This window comes from Python bivittatus, unplaced genomic scaffold (genome assembly GCF_059951505.1).
Source record: "Python bivittatus isolate LINGU-HERP-01145 unplaced genomic scaffold, Pbiv_v1 ctg000080_np1212, whole genome shotgun sequence".
NCBI lineage: Eukaryota > Metazoa > Chordata > Lepidosauria > Squamata > Pythonidae > Python > Python bivittatus.
The window spans coordinates 57157223-57181765 of NW_028277035.1; the positions used below are offsets into that span (position 1 = coordinate 57157223).

General features: G+C 35.3%; 1 protein-coding gene across 11 annotated transcripts in view; it reads right to left on the reverse strand.

The window, feature by feature from the left end:
* The window catches only part of WNK2 (WNK lysine deficient protein kinase 2), a 123351-nt gene that overhangs the window by 21030 nt on the left and 77778 nt on the right, over nucleotides 1-24543 (reverse strand). For 7 of the 11 annotated variants that reach the window (XR_015794884.1, XR_015794885.1, XR_015794886.1 and 4 more), the window contains 9 exons: nucleotides 19109-20121; nucleotides 15415-15487; nucleotides 14106-14161; nucleotides 13329-13945; nucleotides 10132-10343; nucleotides 9211-9426; nucleotides 8029-8127; nucleotides 3730-3774; nucleotides 2155-2414 (listed from right to left, as the gene is read on the reverse strand). Coding sequence is in view for 4 of the 11 variants with exons in the window: in XM_088134167.1 (XP_087990293.1) it covers nucleotides 2155-2414; nucleotides 3730-3774; nucleotides 8029-8127; nucleotides 9211-9426; nucleotides 10132-10343; nucleotides 13329-13945; nucleotides 14106-14161; nucleotides 15415-15487; nucleotides 19109-20121 (2591 nt within the window). In the remaining 7 variants the exon portion in view is untranslated. Of the gene's footprint in view, nucleotides 1-895; nucleotides 2415-3729; nucleotides 3775-8028; nucleotides 8128-9210; nucleotides 9427-10131; nucleotides 10344-13328; nucleotides 13946-14105; nucleotides 14162-15414; nucleotides 15488-19108; nucleotides 20122-24543 lie in introns of those variants that run through there. The other 4 variants (XM_088134168.1, XR_015794888.1, XM_088134170.1 and 1 more) reach the window with 4 other exon arrangements.

Genomic DNA, 24543 nt, shown 5'->3' on the forward strand with positions numbered 1-24543 from the left:
ATGTTTAGATTTGCCTGCACAGCAATTATGTATACATATATATTGTAAGAATGTACAAAATCTGGTAATAAAAGTTATGTCTTCTTCTGGTACAGTACTTTCTAGCCTTTTCCTTCTCTCAGAGCTCTCTAGAATATGTAGACATTCTTTGCAAATGCTTAGCACCACTTTCTCAACATCCTGACTGTATCAGGTGAGTAAATGTGAGGGGCTGGTTCAATTACAACTTATGGCCAGTTGAAGTGTTGCCCTCAGGTGGCCTTAGGCTTTGGGAAGTACAACCCTACTTCTTCCATTTAATGAGTGGACTGACAAGGGAATAAAAGCAACCATACAGAGAACTCTCAATTAGTGGGTTTCACAACTTTAAGAACCTTTGTATTATTATGGTGTTTTTGCACTGACTAATCTCCCAGATGCGTATGTATTGGTGCTTCAGAGCTGTAACAAAGTAATAATTTCATCACATGTACTTTTTTTCAGAAATGGAAGCTGTGTAGTGTTTAAAAAGGGCAACAACCATGTGCAAATAACCATTTGCAGTTCGCCAGTTTGAAAATACATGAGTATCTTGGACATTTTCTTGCTGCTAAGGTAGACCCCACACTTAGCTCCATCCTTTTTTCACTTTCTCTCAATAGTACAATCTATATTTTTTAATGTGAAATATCACAAGCCTGTGAAATCAATATTATGGAAATGAAACTTTTAATTAAAAATTGTGAAGATGAACTAGCTCCAAATTTAAAGAATTTTAAGGGTACTTGTTTTCTATCAGTATTTATAGTAATGAAGGGCACTAGCTTCTCACGGACAAATACAAATACATTCCTGTCCTTCCAAAGCCATTGTTTTCTGTTAAGTTATTATAACTTTATATTTACTGCTTTTCAGATTCTGTGGAAGCTAGGGGAAAAAAAAAAGCAACAGTAATCTGCCAAGGGACTCCAAGAGAAGACTAAAGAGTAAATTCTAGCAAGGCAGCTTAAGCAAACCATTTGATACTTCATAAACAACACTCATTAGATGTTTCTCCTCCTTTTCAAATACATTAAGATTCTTCTCTCATGCATCTCCTCTATGGGACAGGTGATATACAAATGTCTGTATAAATATAAATAAATAAATAAATAAGTACACTTCCCTGATTCAGTGGCTCTGGCACATGATTTATGACTTGGGGAACCCACATGTATACAGTGCTGTCAATGAAGAGGGGTTACCCCATTCTTATGTATGGATCTAGTTTATATTTTATTTCAAATACCACCAAGCTTCAAAAAGAATTGGAACAGCCTTGCTTGCAATAACTGTGTTTGAATTCTGTACGTGGGAAAGAAGGGAAGGGGGGAGATAATTGGTTCAAGCCATAGTATTATGGCTCCAGTTTTGCATATATGTATATTTAACATGCATTCAGAAACATGTGGTTGAAGATGATAAGCTAAAGCATTGAAAATGGATAATGGGAGTATGGTAAAGTGAATACATTATACCCATCTGTTACTTTAAGCCACTCTGGTATATTTAAATATATTCCTTTATATGACACTTTACACAATTATGTATGAAAACCAAAGTGATCATTTACAATGAAATCTAAAGCATTTTACTAAGAAGTCCCCACTGTATTCAGTCAGGCTTGATAAGTATTCATTCTTCAAAGTAAAAATTCAAGCCACTGAACTAAAGGGGACTTACTTTTGAGTAGATTTATGTCGGATCATACTGACAGTTGTCACTGCTCCATTCTGAAGATGGACTATTGGCACAGTCACTTGCAAAACCCACTAACTGCTGCCAATACACCAACTACGGGATTAATGATACTTTGGGGAAAAAGACATAAAATAAACTTCATCAATGTTTAAAATGATTTAAGACAAGCAATATTTGATTACCAGTGAATATATTGCTGTGTATAAACTATTTCCACAATTTTCAATTTGTAAAAAGTTATATACTGAACCATATGTTGTCAAGCTCAAGTCCAAGTCGACAAAAATTCTTAAGATATTTTTAGTAGTCAATGAACTGAAATGGATTTTATATGGAATATGCTTTTTTGAGCTTATGTCCTCCTCCAAACATCAGTTTTGCAATGGCTTTCAGACCCAAAGTAAAACGTAATGCTCTTCAAGGAGTGCCACTTACTCCACAGGTCTCATTCTGTGTCTGCAGGGGATTACCCTTTGGCTCCATGTCTTGCCGTTTTTGATTCTGTTTAAGTTGGTTTAGGGATGGCTTTGCTTGTACAGCTCCCACAGTTTTGCTTGTCCATTGATCCACTAATTTGTGGAGATCATCTGTGAAGGTTCCTTTCTTGTTGTTACTGTTGTTGGCTTGTACCTGGACCTGTATTGTTGTTTGTGGTAGAGGATCTGGATATGCTACAAGACTGTTTGTTGAAGATCCTAAGACATCATAGAAAGGTAAGAATCAATTATGTGCATATATAATAGCATATCATTTTTTTTATTACGTTCATTTCACGGTATTTCTGAAATTACTGTATGTTTTATCATCTGGCTGCTTCTTCTGAAGAACATTTTTTTGCTTCAAAAATGGCCCTCCAGTAGCATAAATACATGCCTAAATATATGGTCAGAGGGATTTTATTTTTATTTGTCCAGACTATTAGTTCAGCCAGGATAAATTATATCTTCTTTCCTCACATAAGCCTGTTTTTTTCTTAAGTCCTAACTGGATCAGAAGAAAGTATTTTGCAGCCATTCAAATTTTTATATTTCTGCAGAATTCCCAAGTTTCTCCTTATTCTGTTCTGAACTGAACTGCAGTTTAAAGATTTTATGATCTTTTAAATCCTTTTTTTAAAAATTCCACTTTCAAGATAGTAGTAATGAATGACACAAGTGGCCATAATCTGAAGGACTACAAACATGGCAACTAAATATATTCAATCTAAATATCAAAATATTCAAACCTCATACATCTTGAAACTGGGACAACTATTGTTGAAATCATTACCCAAAATATGTTGCAATAGAGGCATTAAAACCAAAGTGAAATAAAGCAGTATTAATTGACTGATGTGTCTGAAATAATTCTTTTTCAATTTTCTCAAAAGTGTGAATACTAATTTTGAAATGACCAAAATTTGAAGCAGAAAAGTTCAAAGTTGTATTGAAATGGCATTACATACAATGAACTAACATATGAAATTATAATTTCTGTTATGAATTTGCAGAGCCCATGACCAACACCATTAGTAAATATATATATATATATATATTGCTTACATAAAACCTTAGGCCTTTCTTTAAAACCTGTCGTGCATTGAACTAATGTGAATTCTTATGCTCTTTGAAAAATAGAACAGTGAAAAGTGTTCCCCCTCATTTAAACCTCAGCCACTGTTCAGTATTTCAAGCATTTCAACAGATGAGAGGAACTATTAAACTGTATTAGTCAGCCAGCCGCAGAACAGCATTATAAGGAAGCTGAGTTAATTAGCAAGCATACGACTCAGCTTTATCTCATTAAAACTACACGTGTACATACTGAAATTATGATGATCTTGCAATAGGCATGCACCCAAAAACAGCACCAACATGCAAAGCTACGTTTAATTCATAAGCAGCATAGTTTAAATGCCATCATCAATGCAGTCTGCTGTTAAATAAACCACTAGATTATATTTAAACAAAGCAGCCCATGCTCAAAAATAAATTCCAAAAAGCCAAAAATAAAAGAGAGAGGGATAGTTACTACTACTGTGATCTTTGCCTAGACATAGTCGTTTCAGGGTGGACCCTACAAGGTAAAATGATACAAGACATATAGAGTTAGGTAAGACTAAAAAGGGGGAAATAAAAAAGTCTGATGGACAGTCTTCTGTATTTTTAAACAATAAAAATAACCATTATGCAAGAAGGAACAGACAGAAAGTCAGCAGTTCAGGTGTAAAAGAAGAAATAATGGGGCAGCTCAAAGCCTATAGAAATTTAATGCTATGAAAATAAACATTACAGAGTTTTTAATTGGCTCCTACCATGTTTCATTACATATAATATTTCTAATCAATGTTGCTTCTAAATCAGTTCCTATTCTGTATGCACAGTAAATGGTATCCATCTGACTTGTTTCTGTTAATGATAAAAATAAGAAAAAGCTGGCAGCAAGAACTCTTCTATTTCAGGTTTTAGATCCAGAGTTCTGCAGAACTAAGGCCCATCAAATTGAAAGTATATATTGAAATGCAAGAAACTGAATCATTTAACCTTGATCTTATCATAAAAATGCATATGGACTTACAGCTCTACTGTATAGGAGATGGCATTTCATATCAATCTTTGTTATTTGATGAGTTGGATAGAAAAATCCTACTGCTTAGTTAAGAGTGCTCAGTTGAATCCAATACACTGTCAACAACAGGCTAAGAAGATAAAATAAGGAGATCTATTTAGTCTCCTTGTCAATTTGTAAGAATTTCCTCTCATTTATTCACAGTGGAATCTTATTAATTGGTCTAGCTTTAGCTGGTTTAAATTTTCTTTTTCTGTTTTATTTATCTAAAAAGATCTAATTTGGCTTTGTAATACTACAACGGTGTCACAGAGGGTTATTCAACATTAGGTGCAAGTTGGTATCTCACAACTTGCTGTCCACCATCATTAACCAAGTGATTTGTAATGTGGTAGAATGATTACCTTTGCATGCAAACACAATCCCAATCATTCCAAACTTTGATAGTAATGTATGTATACATGTGGGTGCATGTCCATACATATATACCTAAATGGTGTTTAGCCTGAGTGTTACACATGGCAATCTTTCAAAATGAAAGAAAACTCTACATGCTTTACCTCACTAGGCCTTGTGCTGAATTTTACTTTTAATTTTAATCAAGGTAGAGACCTTCATCATGACATCATCACGTAGATGCCATGACTTACGTACTTGCATCAGACATCAGGATGCAAGTGCATATCAGCGGCATTTATATTATGATATCACCACAGTTGTTTTGTCATTTTGGTGTCATCACCTTTTACTGTGGGTGCTGCTGGCTCTTGCTACACTTCCTACATTCAATTATCATATTGTTAATACTCAATCTCATAGGAACAGCAGACTCCATAGTGCTAGTGCACATCAACAAGATACGTATTTTAGTGCCAGAACAATAAAATTGGACTACAGATTAACTGATGTCTGCTGATATGACACATTAAATGGGCCTAGCTCCAAAAAAAAAAAAAAAAAAAGTTTACTTTAGATATTATGCTTCATATGGGAATCAAAATATGGTAAAGAAAGAACAGCATGAATAGTACTTCCATAATGGACATATGATTAGATATGACTCCTCTCCCTCCATAATACATCTCTCAAAAGAAGATCAGTTGTGATTATTAAAATATAAATATATATAATATGCAGGATACAGCCTGGACTAGCTGTTAAGCTGTTATTTCCCCTTCACAATGCTGCAGGGATAACATTCTTACTTTCTGATAAATATCACTGAGCTCTTTGATTTTAGCTGAAACCCTCTTAAAGAGGGGTCAAAGTGAGTGATGAGACCACTTAAACACTTTGCATAAATTTAACGTATTTTCCTATAAGTGTTAATTTTTCAGTGGTCTCTTCTAAGCATTTCCTTATGGTAACTATATATGCAAATGTGTTTTACTTATTTACAAGACACTAAATCCTTAACAATCTTAGTGACCTAATAAGAAACTTCCTGCATGATCTGTTACCTTTGTACCTATGTATAAAGTCCAGTCTTTAAAGTGAGTGTTATACCACAAATTAGTTTTAAGAGAGCATACGGTCAAGATGCTCATGTAATTAGGTTTCAAGTTTATAATTAAGATGAATATTCCCAAGGCATTATGTACATATTTAAATGCTATACTTTTTTTTTTAAAAAAAGAGAAAGTTTCTATGCAAACTACTATAAACTTAAGTATTTTTTCTAGAAATGTTTTTCCAGATTTTATAAGATTTCAATGTATTACGTGTAAGTTTGATTTCAACTTTATAAAGTAACCTACAGGATTATATTCCCTTTACATGTGTCCACAAAGAGTAAGGAGTCTGTCATGATTTTGCTGGTTCATCAGATGCCAATTGGTGTTCCATCCCAACCAAATTCAATTACTCATTTTGTACCACATAAACAATTAATAATTTCACAGCTTAGGGGTAATAGTCGACCTTTGAGTATTTTCGTATAATCTGTGAGATAGTTATTAAAAACTGGCAGGCTCATATGAATACTTACAAGATGAATAATTATAAGAATAAAACAGTTTCTCTGCTATCTTTGATCATATTGGTCTTCAGACCCAATGCAGTTAATAACACTGGTACCATAAAATTAACAATTGCTATGTAGAGCTCAGCTGTCAAAAACAACTGAATCTATCATTCTGAACATAGGTACACTGGAAGGAACCTTATGCTGAGTCAGATCATTGGTCCCTTCCAACCAATATGGTAGATGGTGAGCAACCGCCCACGACTGCTAATAGCAGTTAGTTAGCACTGATTGTCCCAGGATCTATGAAAGAATTTTTCCAGTTCTTCTTGCAGATGCCAGACACTGAACTTGGATTTTCTGCATACATATCATGCCTGAACTACCACACGTAACTATCAAACAAGTTTTATATGGCAAACAATCCAAGAATATTAGATCTCTCTATCTTGAAATTATAGCTGAATTTTAATATTATTGTTCATATACTAAGATGTATACGAATACTTAAAAGCCCTTTCATTATAAGTTTAATGATGTTTACATTATTTTATTAAAAATGGAAAGCAAAAAGGATGAATTTTAAGTAGTTTTGTGCCTTTGATTTGTACCTCTGTAATAATGATAAAAATGTACAGTTCCAATGATAGGTTTGATGAAAATGAATACTGAATTTGCTGAATGTTAACTATATATATATATTTATATATATTTTTTGCCTTACTTTTAACTATGCCTAATTTTTCTCATTAGTACAATATAGCCTTATTGTACCAAAATATCCCAAACTATTTTGCCTTATAATAAGCACGTATTTTACAAAAACAAATTTGAAAATAAGTATTTGTGAAAACTGGTTGAATAGCCAATTAGTATAATCATACGTTCAAGAACAGTCTAATTTTGGTTGCATCTGGACATGATATCAATAGACTATTCTGAGTGTTTGAATTTATTCTGTGCTTTGATGAACTGCTTGTTGACTTCATCTCTGAGGTCACGTAAGGTCATAATAAAAATCAACTGAGTGAAGTGCTCCAGCTAGGTGAATGTCTAATAAAAGCCATATTGTACTTTCTGGTAACCATACAGTCATATTTAAGAACATTCATTTAAAGTAACCCAAAGTATACAATGTGGGGGAAAATGCTGCCTAGAAAAGATGGTATTAAAGAGCTAGCAGGAGCATTTCTCAGCATTTCTACATGCAAGGGGTAGGAGAAATAACATAATAATAACAACAACAACAACAACAACAACAACAAAGTGGATATAAACAGTACTGTATATTGTTTGAATACAGCCCTTGTGCAGATGTTCTACCCTTCAGTGACCTTCTAGAATTGTATCAGCTTGCTACATGCATGTCTTCATAGTCCAAGCATGTGTGAAAGAGACCATTCGTCTACAGAAGACTGGGTTTCATTTTGGTATCGCCGGAATCAGGACAGCAGACATTTATAACTGTCACATTGCAAATTAAAAATTACTTAAACGTAAAATCACATAAAGATACGTCCAAGATAGAATTTACCATAAGACTAGAGAATAAATGATGAGATCTTCCACACATGCTTTTGATACCCAGGCATGAGCCAAAAGCAGTGTTCAAAAGCTTTCCATATGAAACAAAATAAATTAAATTAAGATGATTACTTTAAAAAAAGGGGGAAAAAAGAGATTGTCTACAAGAAGGGGCTTCCTGCCAAGCATATTAGATAAATTGATGAAAATGAATTTTGGAAAGGATGACAAAAGAAAGATGGGCTGTGATAAAATACAAAAGAACAAATACAAACAGATGGACAAAGACACAGGTCCACTGAGGAATCTGGTACGAGGTTTGCTACTAGATTTATAGGTCACTCTCTCAGACGTTTGGTGGAAAACCGTCCAGCCTGCAAATGAATATAAAGGGAAGAAAACAAAGACACTTATAAAGTACAAATAGCTGCGATCAGATGTCACCATCAGTCATATCAGCTTTGTTAGTTAATCATCCACACCTCCATTTTAACCTTGCCCCAGAGGAGTAAGTTCATTGGCTATAAGCAAAAGGGGGTGAAAACAGCAGCAGAAGAAAATAGATACTTCGTAGGATTAGTTGGGCAGAACATGCAAAACCAGAGGTGATCGTTTATAATCATCCTTACACTTTGCAGCAGTTACTGCTACCATTCCGCAATGAAGCACTGCCATGAGAGGTAACAGTGCTACGACTCTGTGAAATTGTCTCTGGAAAGTAATAGACCTTCTAATGAAGCCAGAATTCATGCAAGGTGATTGAAGAGTAACTATTGCTAAATTCAATTTTTACAGGCCAATAGTACGGTTTAATGCCAAAAACTCTGCATCTGCAGGAAAGGATGGGGAGCTAAGAGAACCTAAGAATATGAAGCAAGGTAAAAAGGAGTCAGCTTCCCAATTTGTAAATGATTTCAGTCTACAAGGGACCATGTTACTGATCTTTTTTTAAAGTGCTCTACGCTCTACCTGTTCTTCTATATAACATTAATAGAAACTGCATTCTTTATTTACACTCTACTGATTTTTCTTTTATTGCTCATTTTCAAAACAGACACTAGCAAGTTAGACATCTACCCCTTGCACGGTCAGTGAAATTGCTGTTAGAATTAATTACATCAGTAACTTTTCTATTTGTATCACAATTAGCACAATTTCTACAGGCTTTGAATCAATATGTTGAGCAGATGTTTCTTTGGGTGAGCTTGGGCTGGACATTATCTCTAGCTAAACCTACCTCACAGGGTTGCTGTTGTGAGGAAAAATTGGAGCATGGAGTGCTATGTATACCACCTTGAGGTCCTGGAGGAAAGGTGGTTTAGAAATCTAATCAGTAAATAAAGTAAAAAGAAAGCCTAAAACTTCCTTTTCCCAGTTTAACACATATTTTGTTTCCCTGTGGAAAAATCACTGTTTTAAGCATAGAATGAATGATGACTCTAAAGATATAAAATCACCTTGGCCAGAATTTCCACGGACATCACCTCCTTCAGAAGCTACTCCAGAGCAAATGTCAGAGGATAAGGAAGCTTTGACAGAGCAAGGTTGCTGAGTCTGAACGGGTCTTTCAAGGATGGCTGATGTGGATACAGTCAGTCCTGTTGCTTCAGTAGAGTCAGTCTGAACTCTAGTGCTTCCCTTAGCCAAAGGATCTTTATAGTCTGATATATTACCTGAACAGGACGTATGCAAAAATCATTAATCGGAAAGGAATAAAAGGATCTGAAACTCTTACTGAAGAAAACTTAAAATATTCTGAAGAATTTTTAATTGACCAAACTCTACTGCTGGTACATGCTCAGAAAACCAGCTGCAGAGAATCAAACATTCTTGTAAATTCTCAATATATAGAATCAACAATGGCCAGTTTTACAGTTTTTACCCATAGTGTAGCGTTTGAGACTCCAATTTGATATTCATGGACACTAATGTCGGTCTCCACCAAGTCCACGATCCACCTGATTTTATTTATTTTCATTATTTTAATGTTTAAAGAACTAAATGAAACGTTTTCATACTGCGCACTGACGTGCCAAACTCAAGACCATCCTTGTTTCTAAGAACGTTTTGCGCAATGTAAATAAACTAGACATAATAATAAAAAATAAAAATGAAAGGAGCTTACTGAAATGGTTTAATATGGTTTTGCTAAGCTGCATTTAATGGTTCAACTTAATTTAATCCCCTCACCCCAAAAGCTAAAGGCAAATAAAGCCATTCCATCTTATAGATCTTTCCCCCTTCCTTTGACTGAACAATACAACTGCAAAATACAAAAACCAAAACCTATGAGAATAACCCACAGTTTGAAATGTTCACTGTTTAATGTATGTCTGTTAAAAGGAAAATGATAGCACTTTTATATCTGCTAAACATACTTGTACTAGATGTTGTTTTGAGCTGCTGGACAATAGGGTTTAGCAATTTCCCAGTTTTTAACTTGTTCTTGCTTGTTCTTCTTCGACGGCCACTTGGTGGGGCAGAATGAAGGAAACCAACATTTGGTGGTAAAGGTTTTCCCAGACGAACGTACAAAGCTTCTATTTCTCTTTTCTGTTGAGACTGCAACTCAGCAATTTCTTTCATGTGTCTGAAGAATAAACAAAACAACACTGAAGGAAAGTAACTCTTAAATGAAAACATCTATATATCTAACTACATATCTTAGAATACCCATTTTTATCACTTCATTCTCAAATACTTTTTTTTCTCAATTATATTGTATGAGATAAATTCCAAAATGAAGATTAGTGGTCATGACCATGGCTTGTGGTCCAAATACAAAAACCATCTCTATGACAAAAAAGAAGGCACATTTATGCAAGCTTGTGCATCATTCAGGAGCAGTGAAGAAGCCAGCATATATATTTTAAGAAGGTTGCATGATCAAAACAATAAGAACAGTGAATTGTTTTGACAGCCAGGTGCTAAATATAGTGAAAGAACCAGCATGAAACAGCAAGACTGATGATGAAAAATAATCCAAACAATAATCAGAAGTTTTTGGTAAGGGAACAGAAGAATAACCTGCCTTACTGTAAATTTATAAAGGAAAAGTAGCAGTGGGATAGGACAAAATATAATAGTTACAAGAAAATGCCTAGATCATTCAAATGCAACAGGTTAACAATGATATTGTCAATGAATAAGGAATATGGAAACTCAGGAAACAAAGAGATTCAAACATGAAAAACTAAAACAACAACCAAGAGAGTTGATGAATTTGAATTCAACAACTTGGAATTTGGCCCTGAGAACACTTATGACTTTGCTGCAAGCATTAGTAGTGGGCGTTCTCTCACCAAGTGGCAGCACTTTGATTGGGTTCAGAAGCTAAATAGGGTAGGCCTGGGTGGTACGTGGATGGGAAATCCCAAGGTAATATGAAGCCTGTAAGCTAGACTGTGAAGTCCCAGGCCTGAACACTAACATCCCGAAAGAAAGCAATGGGAAAGCATTCTGTGTTGCTGCTAAGAAAACTACATGGCCAGATGTGTCATCAGCAATCCAGCTCAACTCAAAGCAGACTTTGCCATGAAAGGCAAACAATAAATAATAATAATTTATAGGCAAAGACTAAAATACCAAAAACAGTACAGCTGAGTAAAAACAAAACCTGTGCTATGCTGATGACAGTACTCTGATAGCTGAAAATACAAATGAACAGAAACTCTAGTAATGAAACTCAAAGAGCAGTGAAAAAATAGGACTAAAATTAAATATAAGTAAGTTCAGATTAATGACAACAGGTCCAGCACCCAACCTAAGAATTGACACTGAAGATAGTGTCTACCTTTTAGGATCTACTATCAACAATTAACAGTAAAGGAATCAACAATCAAGAAATATGCCATAGAATGGCTGGTGGTAGGGTATCATTGAAGGCCCTGGAAAAGATACTTGGATGTCATAATGTGCCTGTACCAACAAAATTCAGAATGATGCAGGCAATAATTTTTCCTGTGACACTCCATGGAAACAAAAGTTGGACTTTGAAGAAGCAGAACAGAAAGAGTATGAACACTTTTCAACTTTGGTGTTGGAGAAGACTCCCAAGAATATCATGGATAGCCAAAAAAACAAACAAACAAACAGACAAATCAATATACAATTCTCACTCAAGGCACAAAGGGCCAGGCTCAAATCATCCTATTTTTGATACATTACGCACAGACCCAAATCTCTTGAGAAGTCCATAATGCTGGGAAAGATGGAAGGAAAGGCAAGAAGAGAACAACCAACAGCAAGGTGGATGGACTCAACTTCAGCAGTAATGGGTGCATTCTTAGAAAATCTGAGGGGCCAGGTTGGAGACAGATCATCCTGCAGAAGTTCTATCTATGCCATCATTAAGAGATCACATCGACTTAATGATACATAATCAATCAAAACACAAAACAGGAGATTAACATAGTAAGGAAAAAAAGAAAAGAAAATCAAGAAATTAATAAAATGTATAACAACATGTACAGACAGCAGAAAAGCAGTCTGCAGATCTTTCCAATGTAAAAAAGACTTATGGCAATCACACACAGATATTTATGCAACATGTCCATAAATTGTCTATGAACAAATCTGCATTCATCAGAAAAGAAAGCATCTGTCTCTTCAGGCCAATCCACAAGTTTAATTAACAAAAGTGTTATTTCTTCAGAATACCATTGGTGATGCATAGGGCAGTGCAACAGAACAGACAATATGGGATGGAGAGGGTGTTGGCAAAGTAACTGGACAAAGTAAAAGCCCAATACAGAGGCTGCCATTGCAATAATATGGAGTTTTACTCCTATCTCTCTATAAATCGAGGTCTAAGTGGCTCTTTCAAGCCCCAGCATCATCTAGACTTGGGTGGAGAAGCCACAATAACGTAAATCCAAGAACAGGGATAAACAGTCTAGGAATTAACTAGGCCAGAGACTCTTCCACTGAGACTAGTATACCAATACTTTAATCAGCAAATTCTCAAGTGAGCTTCACTGGAGGCAAGATTAATTTCCAGCCACAGAAGAGCATTCAAGACAACAGGAAACACAAAACATTACCCTTAACAATTTAGATGGGTTTGCCTTAAAAGCCCATGTGTCTTTTATAGACAAAGCGTATCTTTGCCCTAAATAATTTTATTGCATCTGGGGCAAAATTATTGCCATTGCAACTAGCAAACCAAATTATATTGCTGAAAGTCTTTCCAGCTCAAGTAGTACTATTTTTTATCTGTTTCTTCCAAGCTATAAATGATTGAAAAAAGATTCCTAAGTATATGATGTCCTTGCTTGATGTGAATACCATTTATTTTGCAGTTCTGAAGGCAATTAAAATGTCTCTTGGTGAATAAAGCCACTTTTGTTTTGGAATATATGATGTCCAATTTTTCTTTACTACAGAATGTTGCTTTTATCAACACAGTGAGAACAAAAACATAGAAAGAATATTTATACATGGAATGCATAAAACAACTTGAGATAAATGTTTTCAAAATAAAGGAACAAATGACAAAGGATGTCAAACTGTATTTGGATAAGCTGCTCAAACACATGCACAAAAGACCCTCTGTTTGGATAAAATGGAAACATACTTTTCTCTCAGGTTCTGCAATTCTTTTTTCATGTCTGCATCTTCAAACTCTGAGTCATTGTCACTACTCACATATGATGACTGAGAATGGAAAGAAGTTATGTTGATAGTTGGGATTTTTGATCCATTTGGAGAATTAAGGCCCTGTGAACTTGACTTTACAGACTTTTGCAGAATAGATGAAGTCTTTTTAATGTAGTCATTTCCCACTCTACTGCTCTGAGGTGACAGTGGAGATGCATCTTGTTTTCCCCGAAGAGATTCATCTCCAGAATCACTGGAATCCTTTCCATAAAGGACATCAAAAGAAGAAGCTGTCTGCACACGGCACACAGATGTCTTCGTGTCAGGGCTAGAAGGCTGATCTTCCAGATAAACATCTGGGGGTGCAGAATACCGCAAGGAATGCACAGATGGTAAAGTTAACTCATCCTGGGTGCTGATCACTGAAAATCTGCCTATAGTTTTTGCTGGTGTCTCAGCTTCTTTGACATTAAAACTGGAGTCTATAGAATCATCTTTTTGAGATTTATTTTTCTCTTCAAGTAATACATTCTCCTTTTCATTCCTCTTAGCAATGTCTTTCTGGCTTGCTATAAGTGATGAAGAAGAAACAACCTGAAATAACAAAAAAAAAGAAAGGTTCAGTTGGTTAATATGCTATCTACCTTGAAACATTATTTTTATAGAAATTAACAGTGGCCTTCATTAGCTGCAATTGTCTGAGGAATGGGATAAGATGTAGAAAAAAGAGAATATAGGAGTATGATCACAGTACCTGAGTGAATCCTGATGGTAGGGTAGTAGTAGGTGAACTGACATTTGCAGCTTGACCTGTTTAATATATTGGAAACAAAAAATGCACATACATCTGGATCAGTCAATTTTAGAGCAAAGCAAAAGTTAAATATGAAGAATTCTTATTTAATGAAATCCTAAAAGGCCATAGCCCCAGTTTCACTGTTGTATTCAAGACTATAGGTCAGATATATATGAACTAAATATAAATTAATGGTAGTAGATGCAAAACTTGATATCACCATGATGTACATTTTATAAATTCAATGAGATGGGCATTCCATGCAGCATGGCTAATTAATACTATATATTAAGAAGGCTTAAAAGAAAATAGGAGGATATTTACCTGCATACAATCATTATTCAGTAAAATAATGTTCAAAGATGCATTACAGAAAAATGATGCATGGTCTTCATAATTAAGAATGGTGACATTTCAGATTTTTCCAGTTAAAATTGATTCAGAAAAAAAATGTCTCCCTGCTTTTCATGTATATCAGTGCTGGCTGGAGAATTCTGGGAGTTGAAGTCCACTCATCTTAAAGTGGCCAAGTTTGGACAACACTGATATATGATAGAGAACAAAATCATGCCTTCCCAGTTTGCACTTTGTGTTTTCCTGCACAAAATTACTTGAATAATGTATATATACAATATGTAAAATATTGTCAGGCCCAGCCCAAGAACAATGGTGAAACAGACTAGTCGAGTATAGTTCCTTTATTGCTTTCACCTTATAGACAGAATCTTGCCAAACTACATCTATACTACAGCAACTAGTGGATATACCCTGGGAGATTCTAGGGAGTGGCTATCCTGAACCTCTTTCACCTCTCATGCTCCCCCCTGCAGACCGTGCTGCCTCTTGTCTCCTTTCCTCTCCTGGAATGCGCCCCCTCCCTCCTGATGGCCTTGATCTCCCACATCACTCTCCTCCTTGTAGATACATTCCATCACAAATATAGATCATGTTGTTCAAAACCATATGTATATAATTTATATGGCTTGGCTTCCCCACTAGAAGTGGCAGCATTACTTATATACAGTTCATATTTAAGATATTTTACCTATTATCATCATAAATTTACATGTATAAATTTACATGAGAATTACACTTTACATTTTATTTTGAAATTACCATATTCTGCATTGCTAACTATTGTGAAATATGTGGTATACATTCTGTAATTCCTAGCTTTCTTAATAATTGTATCTAATAACCTACCACATGTTAGATAATCAAAAGGATATTTAGAAAGAAAAATATACATTGAAGTTATGTTTAGTACCTGCTTTGCTTGTTGATATTTTGTTTACTTCTGAATGCTGGATCCTGGTGCAAGTAACTTCTGATTTTTCCACCTTGAAGCAAAAGCACAACAATTTAAATTAATCTTTCAAGGATTTTAATCTATATAGAGGTAGATTAATTAATCTGTATATAAATCTCTACAATTATTTCTATATTTTATATTAAAGCAAATCACTCTTATATCACTGATTTGCATTTCATTTTTTTCATACATCACATGGTTAATGTTTAATATTTTAAATAAAATTACATACAAACAGTTTTCTGACAGAATCCCTATTGGATGACTTTTTTCACAACCTAAATGATATGTAAAATCTGTTATTATGCTACCCCATTTCCTGTTTATATTACTCTTAAGTTCACAGTACTATAGTCTTCTGGAAGAACACCATGCAAAGAAGGGCATAGTGGGGAGCCAATCCTCCCTTCTCTCCTTATTTTGGGGGTGGACTTCTTTCACATATGGTGTTCCTAATTCATATTGTACCACCATGGAGTTATATTAAAATCAAGAAAAATAGGACATAGTTCACTTATTTGATTTCTAAAGCGCCACAACCAAACAACTCTTGGCAGTGTACAAGAATAATTACAAACATAATAATATATATATATATATATATATATATATACACATGTGAGCGCACACACACATTTTTATGCATAATCTACTTTGGCCCCAAGGATTAATCTACAGAATGACTTCATTTTTGACATATCTCCAGTATATATTTGAGAAAAAAGATGTATGTTTGAGATGTCCAAGACATATTACTCTTTACCAGGTCCCTGTTATTACAACTATGGTTAAAGAATTTCAGTTGGCCAAATGCTCACATAAGTCCCCTTCCTTTCTTGTTTGAATTTTCTATACCATGTTGAAAATGATCAAAAGTATGGTTTACATTAGCTGGGCCATTAAATTATTCAAATATTAAACAATAATACTCCTATCTAAAGAACTTTTCCTTGTAGACAAGGATATGTTAAAATAGTTGGAAGTCTCATCTTCTGAGACTGGAAGGTAATATTGAAGTCCTTTTCTGGATGAAGAACCTCTCTTCTTCACAACCCCAATAGAACACTGATGAATAGGAACACCTAACAAATACCAATAGGAAGGGTCTAATGCATAACAGAAGAACAGGGATCCAATGTATTTGAAAAGTTAGCATAATAAATATCAGAAAGTTGGATTTGGTTTTTGAAATTAATGATAGGCAGAAGCAATACTCTAACCTAAATTCTACTTGGTAATAATTTAATTTTTTATCACTGGGTTGATTCTACAAAGAAATAATGGAACATATCTCATATGGTTTTTATTAAGGATGAAATAAAATGTGTTTTACACGGTTTGCTCATGCACAGCTTTTTCTTTAACAAATATTGTTGTCACAGACAAACCAGATTGACACCAGAATGTCAGAGGAGGAGAGCATTTCTCCATGCCACAATTCTCATCAGAATCTTACTCACATGCTTGCCTTATACAGTGAGAGGAAAGCTTCCATTGGTGCATAAGTGACTACATTCGGGAAACAGATGACTAAATCATTTGTGAAAAATTGTTATTCCATTGAACTTGTGTGTACAGATACATGCACACACATTTCAATATGTAAGTTTCCTGTTTTGTCAAGACAGGTTTCAGAGTTTTCGTACAGGAAGATAGGACACCAAAAATTTGAAAAGGTATGAGGAATTTATCCCTTACTATATCATATTCACAGGATGAACCAACACATACCACCTTCTTAGCTTGGTGCTATTGGCCCTGTTGGTCAGGAGAAAATACTTGGACCTTCAAAAGGATGATTGTGAGGGATATTTTCTTCTGGGTAATTTTTAGGCATTATTAACTGCTAACCTGACAGTCTCATATCTGACATTACTGTCTGGCTTTGAAATGGAAAATCCCTGAGCATGTGATTGAGCACATTCACCGACCAGGAAGCGTATCATATATTGTTGTAAAAAGAGCTCTATCAGATGGAAATCTATTTCTGAAAAGTAGGAGATGTAGATTTTATTTGGGGCCCAAGTCAGACATCTCAAGCTGTTAATAGTGATTTCTAGGTATCTAGCCAAGTACCTGAAGATGTGTGAAATCTTCTTCCCTTCTTAAATGCCCTTAGTGATGGTTATGTGTATCTTTATTTAGATGTTCCAGCTATTAAGAAAGAAGCTGTAGATGATTTTTTATAAAATTAATTAGAAACCTATGTCTCTATAGGTCACAAAGAAAAGCATATAATCCCAAAGACTGAAATCATCAGATGAACCACATAACCATATAAGATACCTTAAATACACATGTACCTGCAAACATAATGTCTTGTAAAAAGTTACAGCACTAGAATATTGGAAATCATTCTGAATACGAACATGAACCTGAAGGCAGTCAAAAATTATCCCAGGAATTCTAGCATATGAACTTAAGAACAATTAGAAAAAGGGATGGATAGAATAACAGAGATATACTTGGAAAGATCCAACAAAGTATGTGTGTGTGTGTGTGTGTGAGTGCATGTGTGTGCAACCCTAGTATAGGATTGCAAGGATTGGATTGAATATTTTCCATTATGAAGTACTTCCTTTATTAAGAATTTATTGCTGTTTTTCTGAAGTCCAGAAAATATGAAAAGCATTTCTAAGGCATGTTTCTTTACTGAACAAATTCTGTGAGCCAGATCTTCAATAAGTAATCAAACCACTGGGAGAATTTCTGGTTCCTTGAGCATTTCCAAGGCACAGACTCTTTTTATTGCCTGAAGACCCAGATGTATGAATTTTGACATACATCCATTCACTGAATTAAGACATTCTGAGACTAATGTAGCTAAAATAAATTAATTGGAGAAGGCTTTCTTTACAGTGCCCATAGTTTCTCTTGGACACTGATGACATGTGTAACCCAGATTTTCTGTCAATACAATAGAGATGAGTGAATTGATGCAGTTTGGAATTATAATATTGGGAGAGAAGGAAAGTTATTTTCTTTCACTTCAACCATTATAAACTCTAGCGAGTTTATAGCTTTTGACTTGTGAAGGACATCTTTATCAAATGTGTTTTGAAATCCAGTGTTAAAACCCACATATTGTATTTGGCTACTAAATGAGACATAATATAACTGGCCTCTTTCCCTATTAGATCTAGTAAAGCATTAGAAAGGACAAAGGCAGGAAAAACCAACTTTAAGTGAAAAAGGAAATTCTGCCATGATGGATATTTTCATCTCAGCTCAGTAAAATAAATAAGGCTGTGAATCCAGATTCACCCTTATTTACTTTTTTGCAATATTGACGTTAATCATCTTTTAGCTTAAGATATTAAAATTGATTTAATAATACTGAGATTCAAAGAAGTGCCAATGTAAATAAGATATTATTATGAATGTGATGAATTTTAATAAGGGGCATTTCTTTTTTTTATGTAGAAGTTTTTAGAGGTGTGGGAGATTTACATTTTTTAAAAATGGAGGAAATCTTTGTTTTCTGAATACCTCAGTATCTAAATACAAAGGATATTAGTACATTTGATAGACAACAATTATAACTTTGCCCCCAAAAGGCATTGAAAGGACCAATGCTGAAAAGGTCCATTAGAACTAGAGCAGTTTTAACAGGCATCTGCATGACTTCTGAGTGAATGGGTTGACTTGCCAGAATTGGAGAAGGTTGATCTTCAGCCACGTGAGCATCCATGCCAACTCCAGGAATTTTCAAATCTAGGACAAGTGCAGGCAAAGGTGCCAGATTAAATTCACCGTCTACTTGGTCTGGTGTTGCTGCTGACGCAGATGAAGTTGGAATATACTCTTGATAGAGTAGGTTGCGAAGTTTTTCATCCAGACTTTTTATTGTGTTGTCAGTGAAATCAACTCTTGGTGGCCCTTCACCATCTGATTCTACCATACAAGGTGGCTGAGGTGCAGTCATGGCAGGGCCAGTGGATGAGACAGGCTGGGACTGGGCTGGCATACGCAGCTGGGATGCAGCTGTTGATATGTGAGGAGGGCTTGAAAGTTGAGATGTGGCTGAAATCAGAGGTTCAGAGACAGCAGGCAAGGGAGGTATCTGGTCTACAAAAGAATGTGGTATCTGGCCAAGCTGAGTATTGTCTGACAAACTGGGGATTTGGGTTGAAGACTGAAATTCCAAAACCGCAGCATCAGAGACGATAGGGAAAGAACTTTCTGCTGTCTGCATGGGAACAGGCTGAAATGGTTTTGACAGTCCAGCTGTGCTGTGTTCATGTTCTATATTGGGAAAACCATTTTTTTCATCTTTCTTTTGTAGTGTTTGCTGTGAGGCATTTAGAGGGATCTTAGCCTCAAAACGTTCTTCAAATGAAACTGCAGTGTGGGCAGGAGCATCAGACTGACTAGCTAAGACTGGTTGTAGCAAAGAGCATTCTAGCTGACCTGTACTTTCAATAGCTTGTTCTAGTGTAGATGAAGCTAACGTTAGAGGGGTTTCAGTGTATGTTTCTGGATGAACCTGTGAAAGGGAAGTTAATGCAGATGGAACAGAAACTTGTGTCAAGGGAGAAGGAGGAGGAGTTCCCCTGGGACATTCATAGGAACTAAGTTGATTAGAAAGATGTTGATAAGCTATGTTTGCTTGTGTTTCTGTCACTGCAGAGCTCTGTGGCTGATCATCCAACAGCTCCTGACCTATAAACAACAAAAGCAAAAAGAAGTTTCTGAATTCAGAAAATAACTTTGTAAAATCTAAATATTTATAGAGACCTCAAAAAAGCATTGAGCACTACATTTCCCCCCCCCCAAATTAAGATGAAATATTTTCTCAACTAAAAGTATTCTAAATCAAACAATTATACATGCTTAATTATAATATAACATTTTAAAAAAGGCTATTCTGAGTATAACAGTTCATCCTAGTGATTTTTCTAATACAGCTATACTGCACTTTATTAACAATAACGATGCACTGTCCCATTTTAACCAACTAGAAGATTAAGATTAATAACAAGGCATTCAGTGTATTACATGAAACTTTAAAATTCATTTATATGACAAGCATTTCAATTACATCTGCAAGTATAAAACAAAAATGGTTCAAGGTAATATGTCCATAAATGTATAGTCTTTGTAGCAAGGTTCTGACACTAAATTATTCTCCCTTATTCTCACAGTGCCTCCCTCAACTATTCCAATCTTCAGCAGTTCTCAAAGTGTGGTCCGCAGACTGCTGGAAATCAGTTCTCACTTAAGACGGGGGAGGAAGTCCCATAAGGCAGGAGCCACGGCAGAGAAAGCCCGCCTCCTCAGGCCCGCCAAGTGTAGTTCCCTGTCTGATGGCACCCGTAGCAAGTCTCTCTTGCCACATCTGCTGGGACAGGCGGAAGTAATTGGGGAGAGGAGTTCCCTCAAATAACCTGGCTCCACGCCATGAAGGGCTTTAAAGGTCAAAACCAGCACCTTGAATTGGACTCGGAAGCAGATTGGCAACCAATGCAGCTTGCGGAGCAGAGGTGTAAAATGTGCTGTTCTAGAAGCATACATAACTGCCCTCGTTGTTGCATTTTGCACCAGCTGAAGCTTCCAGATACTCTTCTAGGGTAGCCCCATGTAAAGTGCATTGCAGTAATCCAATTGGGAGGTGACTAAGGCATGGGCAACTGTGAGCAGAGCCTCCTGATCCAGGAATGGGTGCAACTGGCGCACAACACAAAGCTGTGCAAAGGCCATCCTACCCTCTTTTCGGCCAGCACCTTAACCACTACACCAAATAGACTCTCTTATATCTGTTATAATCTCTGTAACCTCATTATTGTCTCATAAATAGTTATTTTGAAATCTCAAAGTTTTTCTTGTGTTTCTACATGGAAACACAAGAAATAAGCACACTTTGTTGGCTTATTTTGCAATAATATATATATTTTTTTAAAAAAAGATGTTTCTGAATTTTTAAATTTTATCTAAAACTCTTATTCTTTTACAATTTAATAATATTTTATTCTAAAATAAAAGAACCTTTATTTATAATATATTTTTCTTATATTTAAGGACAGACTGTTAGCTTAAAAAAGGAAAATTATAAGACTTGCTTTCTCAACCCACAGCTGGACCATCTATGTCTAAAGATGCTGGAAAAGATGACGCTTATATATCAGAGAGTTCTTGGGTTCATGAAAGGGAGGAATCTGCTCTAAAGAAACTGGGCAAAACTGTAAATAAGAAATGAAAATATGACAAAAGCTATCTTTATCTTGGTTTTATAGACGTTAGTAATTTACCTTGTTGTGTCTTATGCAATATATTTTTTAAAATAGAATTATGGTGTCAATTAAGTTGTAGTGTCATTATGAGAGCAGTGATTCACAGTTTAAAGAAAAAGGAATTAATTATTTTAAATGTAGACATGATGAGCTCTTTAAAAGCCAAAAATTGTTACAGTTTTTCAAACTAGAAATGAAAAAAACACTGAAGCATCTTACAGGGCAAGTTATCATATTGCATTGGCTGGAGAAGCACGCACAAATGCAGAGAGGCTAATAAACCCTTGTATAGTTCACATTGCTGAAAGCCTGCAGTCAGTTAAAGAAATCATGGCAGTGCCATTTTCCAATGACACAGTAACTCATTCAATCAAAGATTTAGTGCAGACATAAAGACTGAGTTAATATCTCATCTGCAGAATTGTACTTTTGCTTTACAAATGGACAGATCTATTGACGTGGCTGGACTTGCTGTTTTGCTTGTATTTGTCCAGTATCAGCATCAACTAATCATTGAAGATCTTCTTTTATGTGAATACTCGGCAACAAACACAAGCATTGAATAACTTTTTTGAATATCATAGTTTATCCTGGAACAACTGTTTTGATATTTCCACTGATGGTACAAAAGTAATCATAGGTACAACTTCTGGCACTTTAACATGATTCAAGGCTGTGGCAGCAAACTGTACAATAGTCATTGTATTCTTTACTGCCACATACAGTAAAAAAAAAAAAAAAAACCAGTTTCATTTAAGAATATCCTTGATGAAACAGTAAAAATTGGACATTTATTAAATCTCGACCCTTAAGTACACATTTTTTAAAATTCTGTGTGATGAAATGGGAAGTACTCATAAAGCACTTCTGTTGCTTTTAGGGCTGTCTCAAGGAAATGCACTTGTGCGATTGTTTGAGTTGTGAGCTGAACTACCCATTTTTTTCATGGAACAACATAATGACTTGAAAGAATGCCTGACAGACAAGCCATGGTCATTCAGACTTGAGTATTTGGTAGACATTTTCTCAAGACTTCAACCAAAACAACAGATTGGAACAGATTGAATGTAGAAGCCGATGTGAGAACCTAGCTGTGTTCTACTAAGCTAGACATGAAAGAGATTTGCAAAAATGTAAAACAATGCCACTCTTCTCACAATTATTTTGGAATATATAATTATTTTTCATAAAAATATCTTTATTATTATTTTTCAATGAATTAATAAATATTTGTAAAATGTCTCAAATTTAATTTCTAATATGGTAAATATCAACAGATATAACCCACTTAAATAAAAGCTGTTTGGGGTCCTCAATAATTTTTTAAAATTTAAAGAGGCCCTGAGATCCAAAAGTATGAAAACTACTGCTCTAGAAATCAAATTGTTACCTTAAAACAATGAGAAAATATAGCTTATTCATGATCTTTTTACATTTTTGGATATTTCTGTCAAGTACCATTGACAAATAAAATAAAATAAAAATACCCTGAACTAGTATTTTGTACACTGTTTTACTGGCCAGGTTTTTAGCTTTATGATGCGCTAGATAAGGGAGCACAAGCTGAAATTAAGTCCATGCATTGTGAAGGCATTATGGGAGGATTTGTAAGTTATCAACACATTTGGGAGCCATGAATAAAATGAATGATTTCACTGAAGTTAGGGTTGGGAAGAAATAAAAGTAACTATTCCACTTACTTATACTTTTTTTTTAATCTGTTTAATTGTGTCCGATTCTCAGAGACTGCCTGGACAAGTCCCTGCAGTTTTCTTGGCAAGGCTTTCAGAAATGGTTTGGCATTGCTTCCTTCTTATGGCTGAGAGAGAATGACTGGCTCAAGGTCACCCAGCTGGCTTTGTGCTTAGGCAGGACTAGAATTTACAGTCTCCTAATTTCTAACCTAATGCGTTAACCACTACACCAGACTGGCTCTCTAATTATTATTTATAATAATTACATTTTAATGAATATATATAAAATGATAGAACCTTGCAAAATAAAACCTTTTCAGTGGAAATAAGCAATAATGTAATCAAATGTAAAATGATACTTTTTAAATGGAACCCTGCCAGAATTTTCTGTAGGATTGCTTGAACAAATCGGATGTTGACTTGTGTAGATAGAGTGGAAGCAATGTCTGATAGCAGTTAACTTTTGTGTGCACGTGCATTTTGCTCAACCCACAGTTTAACAGCACCTATGCTCGGGGACTGCATTCAACTTATTTTTGTGTGGAGCTGCATTCATCCTGAAAGAGTACGTCTTCACTTTGGGAATATGACTCATATGTGGTAGCTGTAGCCAAAAGTGTGTTTGTGTCATTGCAGCTAGTACACCAGCTGCAATCCTTTCTGAGCCAGATTCACACTTCGGTTACATCCTGTTTTCACCCCTGCAGCAAACTTCATGTGAAGCTGCCCTTGAAACACTGTAAAGGGCATGAAATGTGGCAAAGGTTGTTGACTTGGGATCATACTATCCTTGCACTAGTTCCAAATTGCATGTTGGACATAATTTTTGCAATAATGTTAATTTCTAAAAACCTAAACATTTTAGGATCTGATTATCTGAAGGACTGTCTCTCCCATTATGAGTTATTTAGGAGTTTTCTGAAGAAGAGGCCTTCTGAAGATGTCTCCCCTTTCCAAGGCAAGTAGGAGAGAGCCTTCACCTGCAACTGTCCCAGGAGTTACATTTCATCCTTATTCTTTCCGTAACATCTTTTCCATGAGACTTTTGTTGATTAATTTTGACTCTGACTGTAATGTTTAATTTTTTTTGTACATTGCATATTAATCACTGTTAGCTACCTGAGTATTCACTTGAGTAGAAAGGTGAAGCATGTATGAAT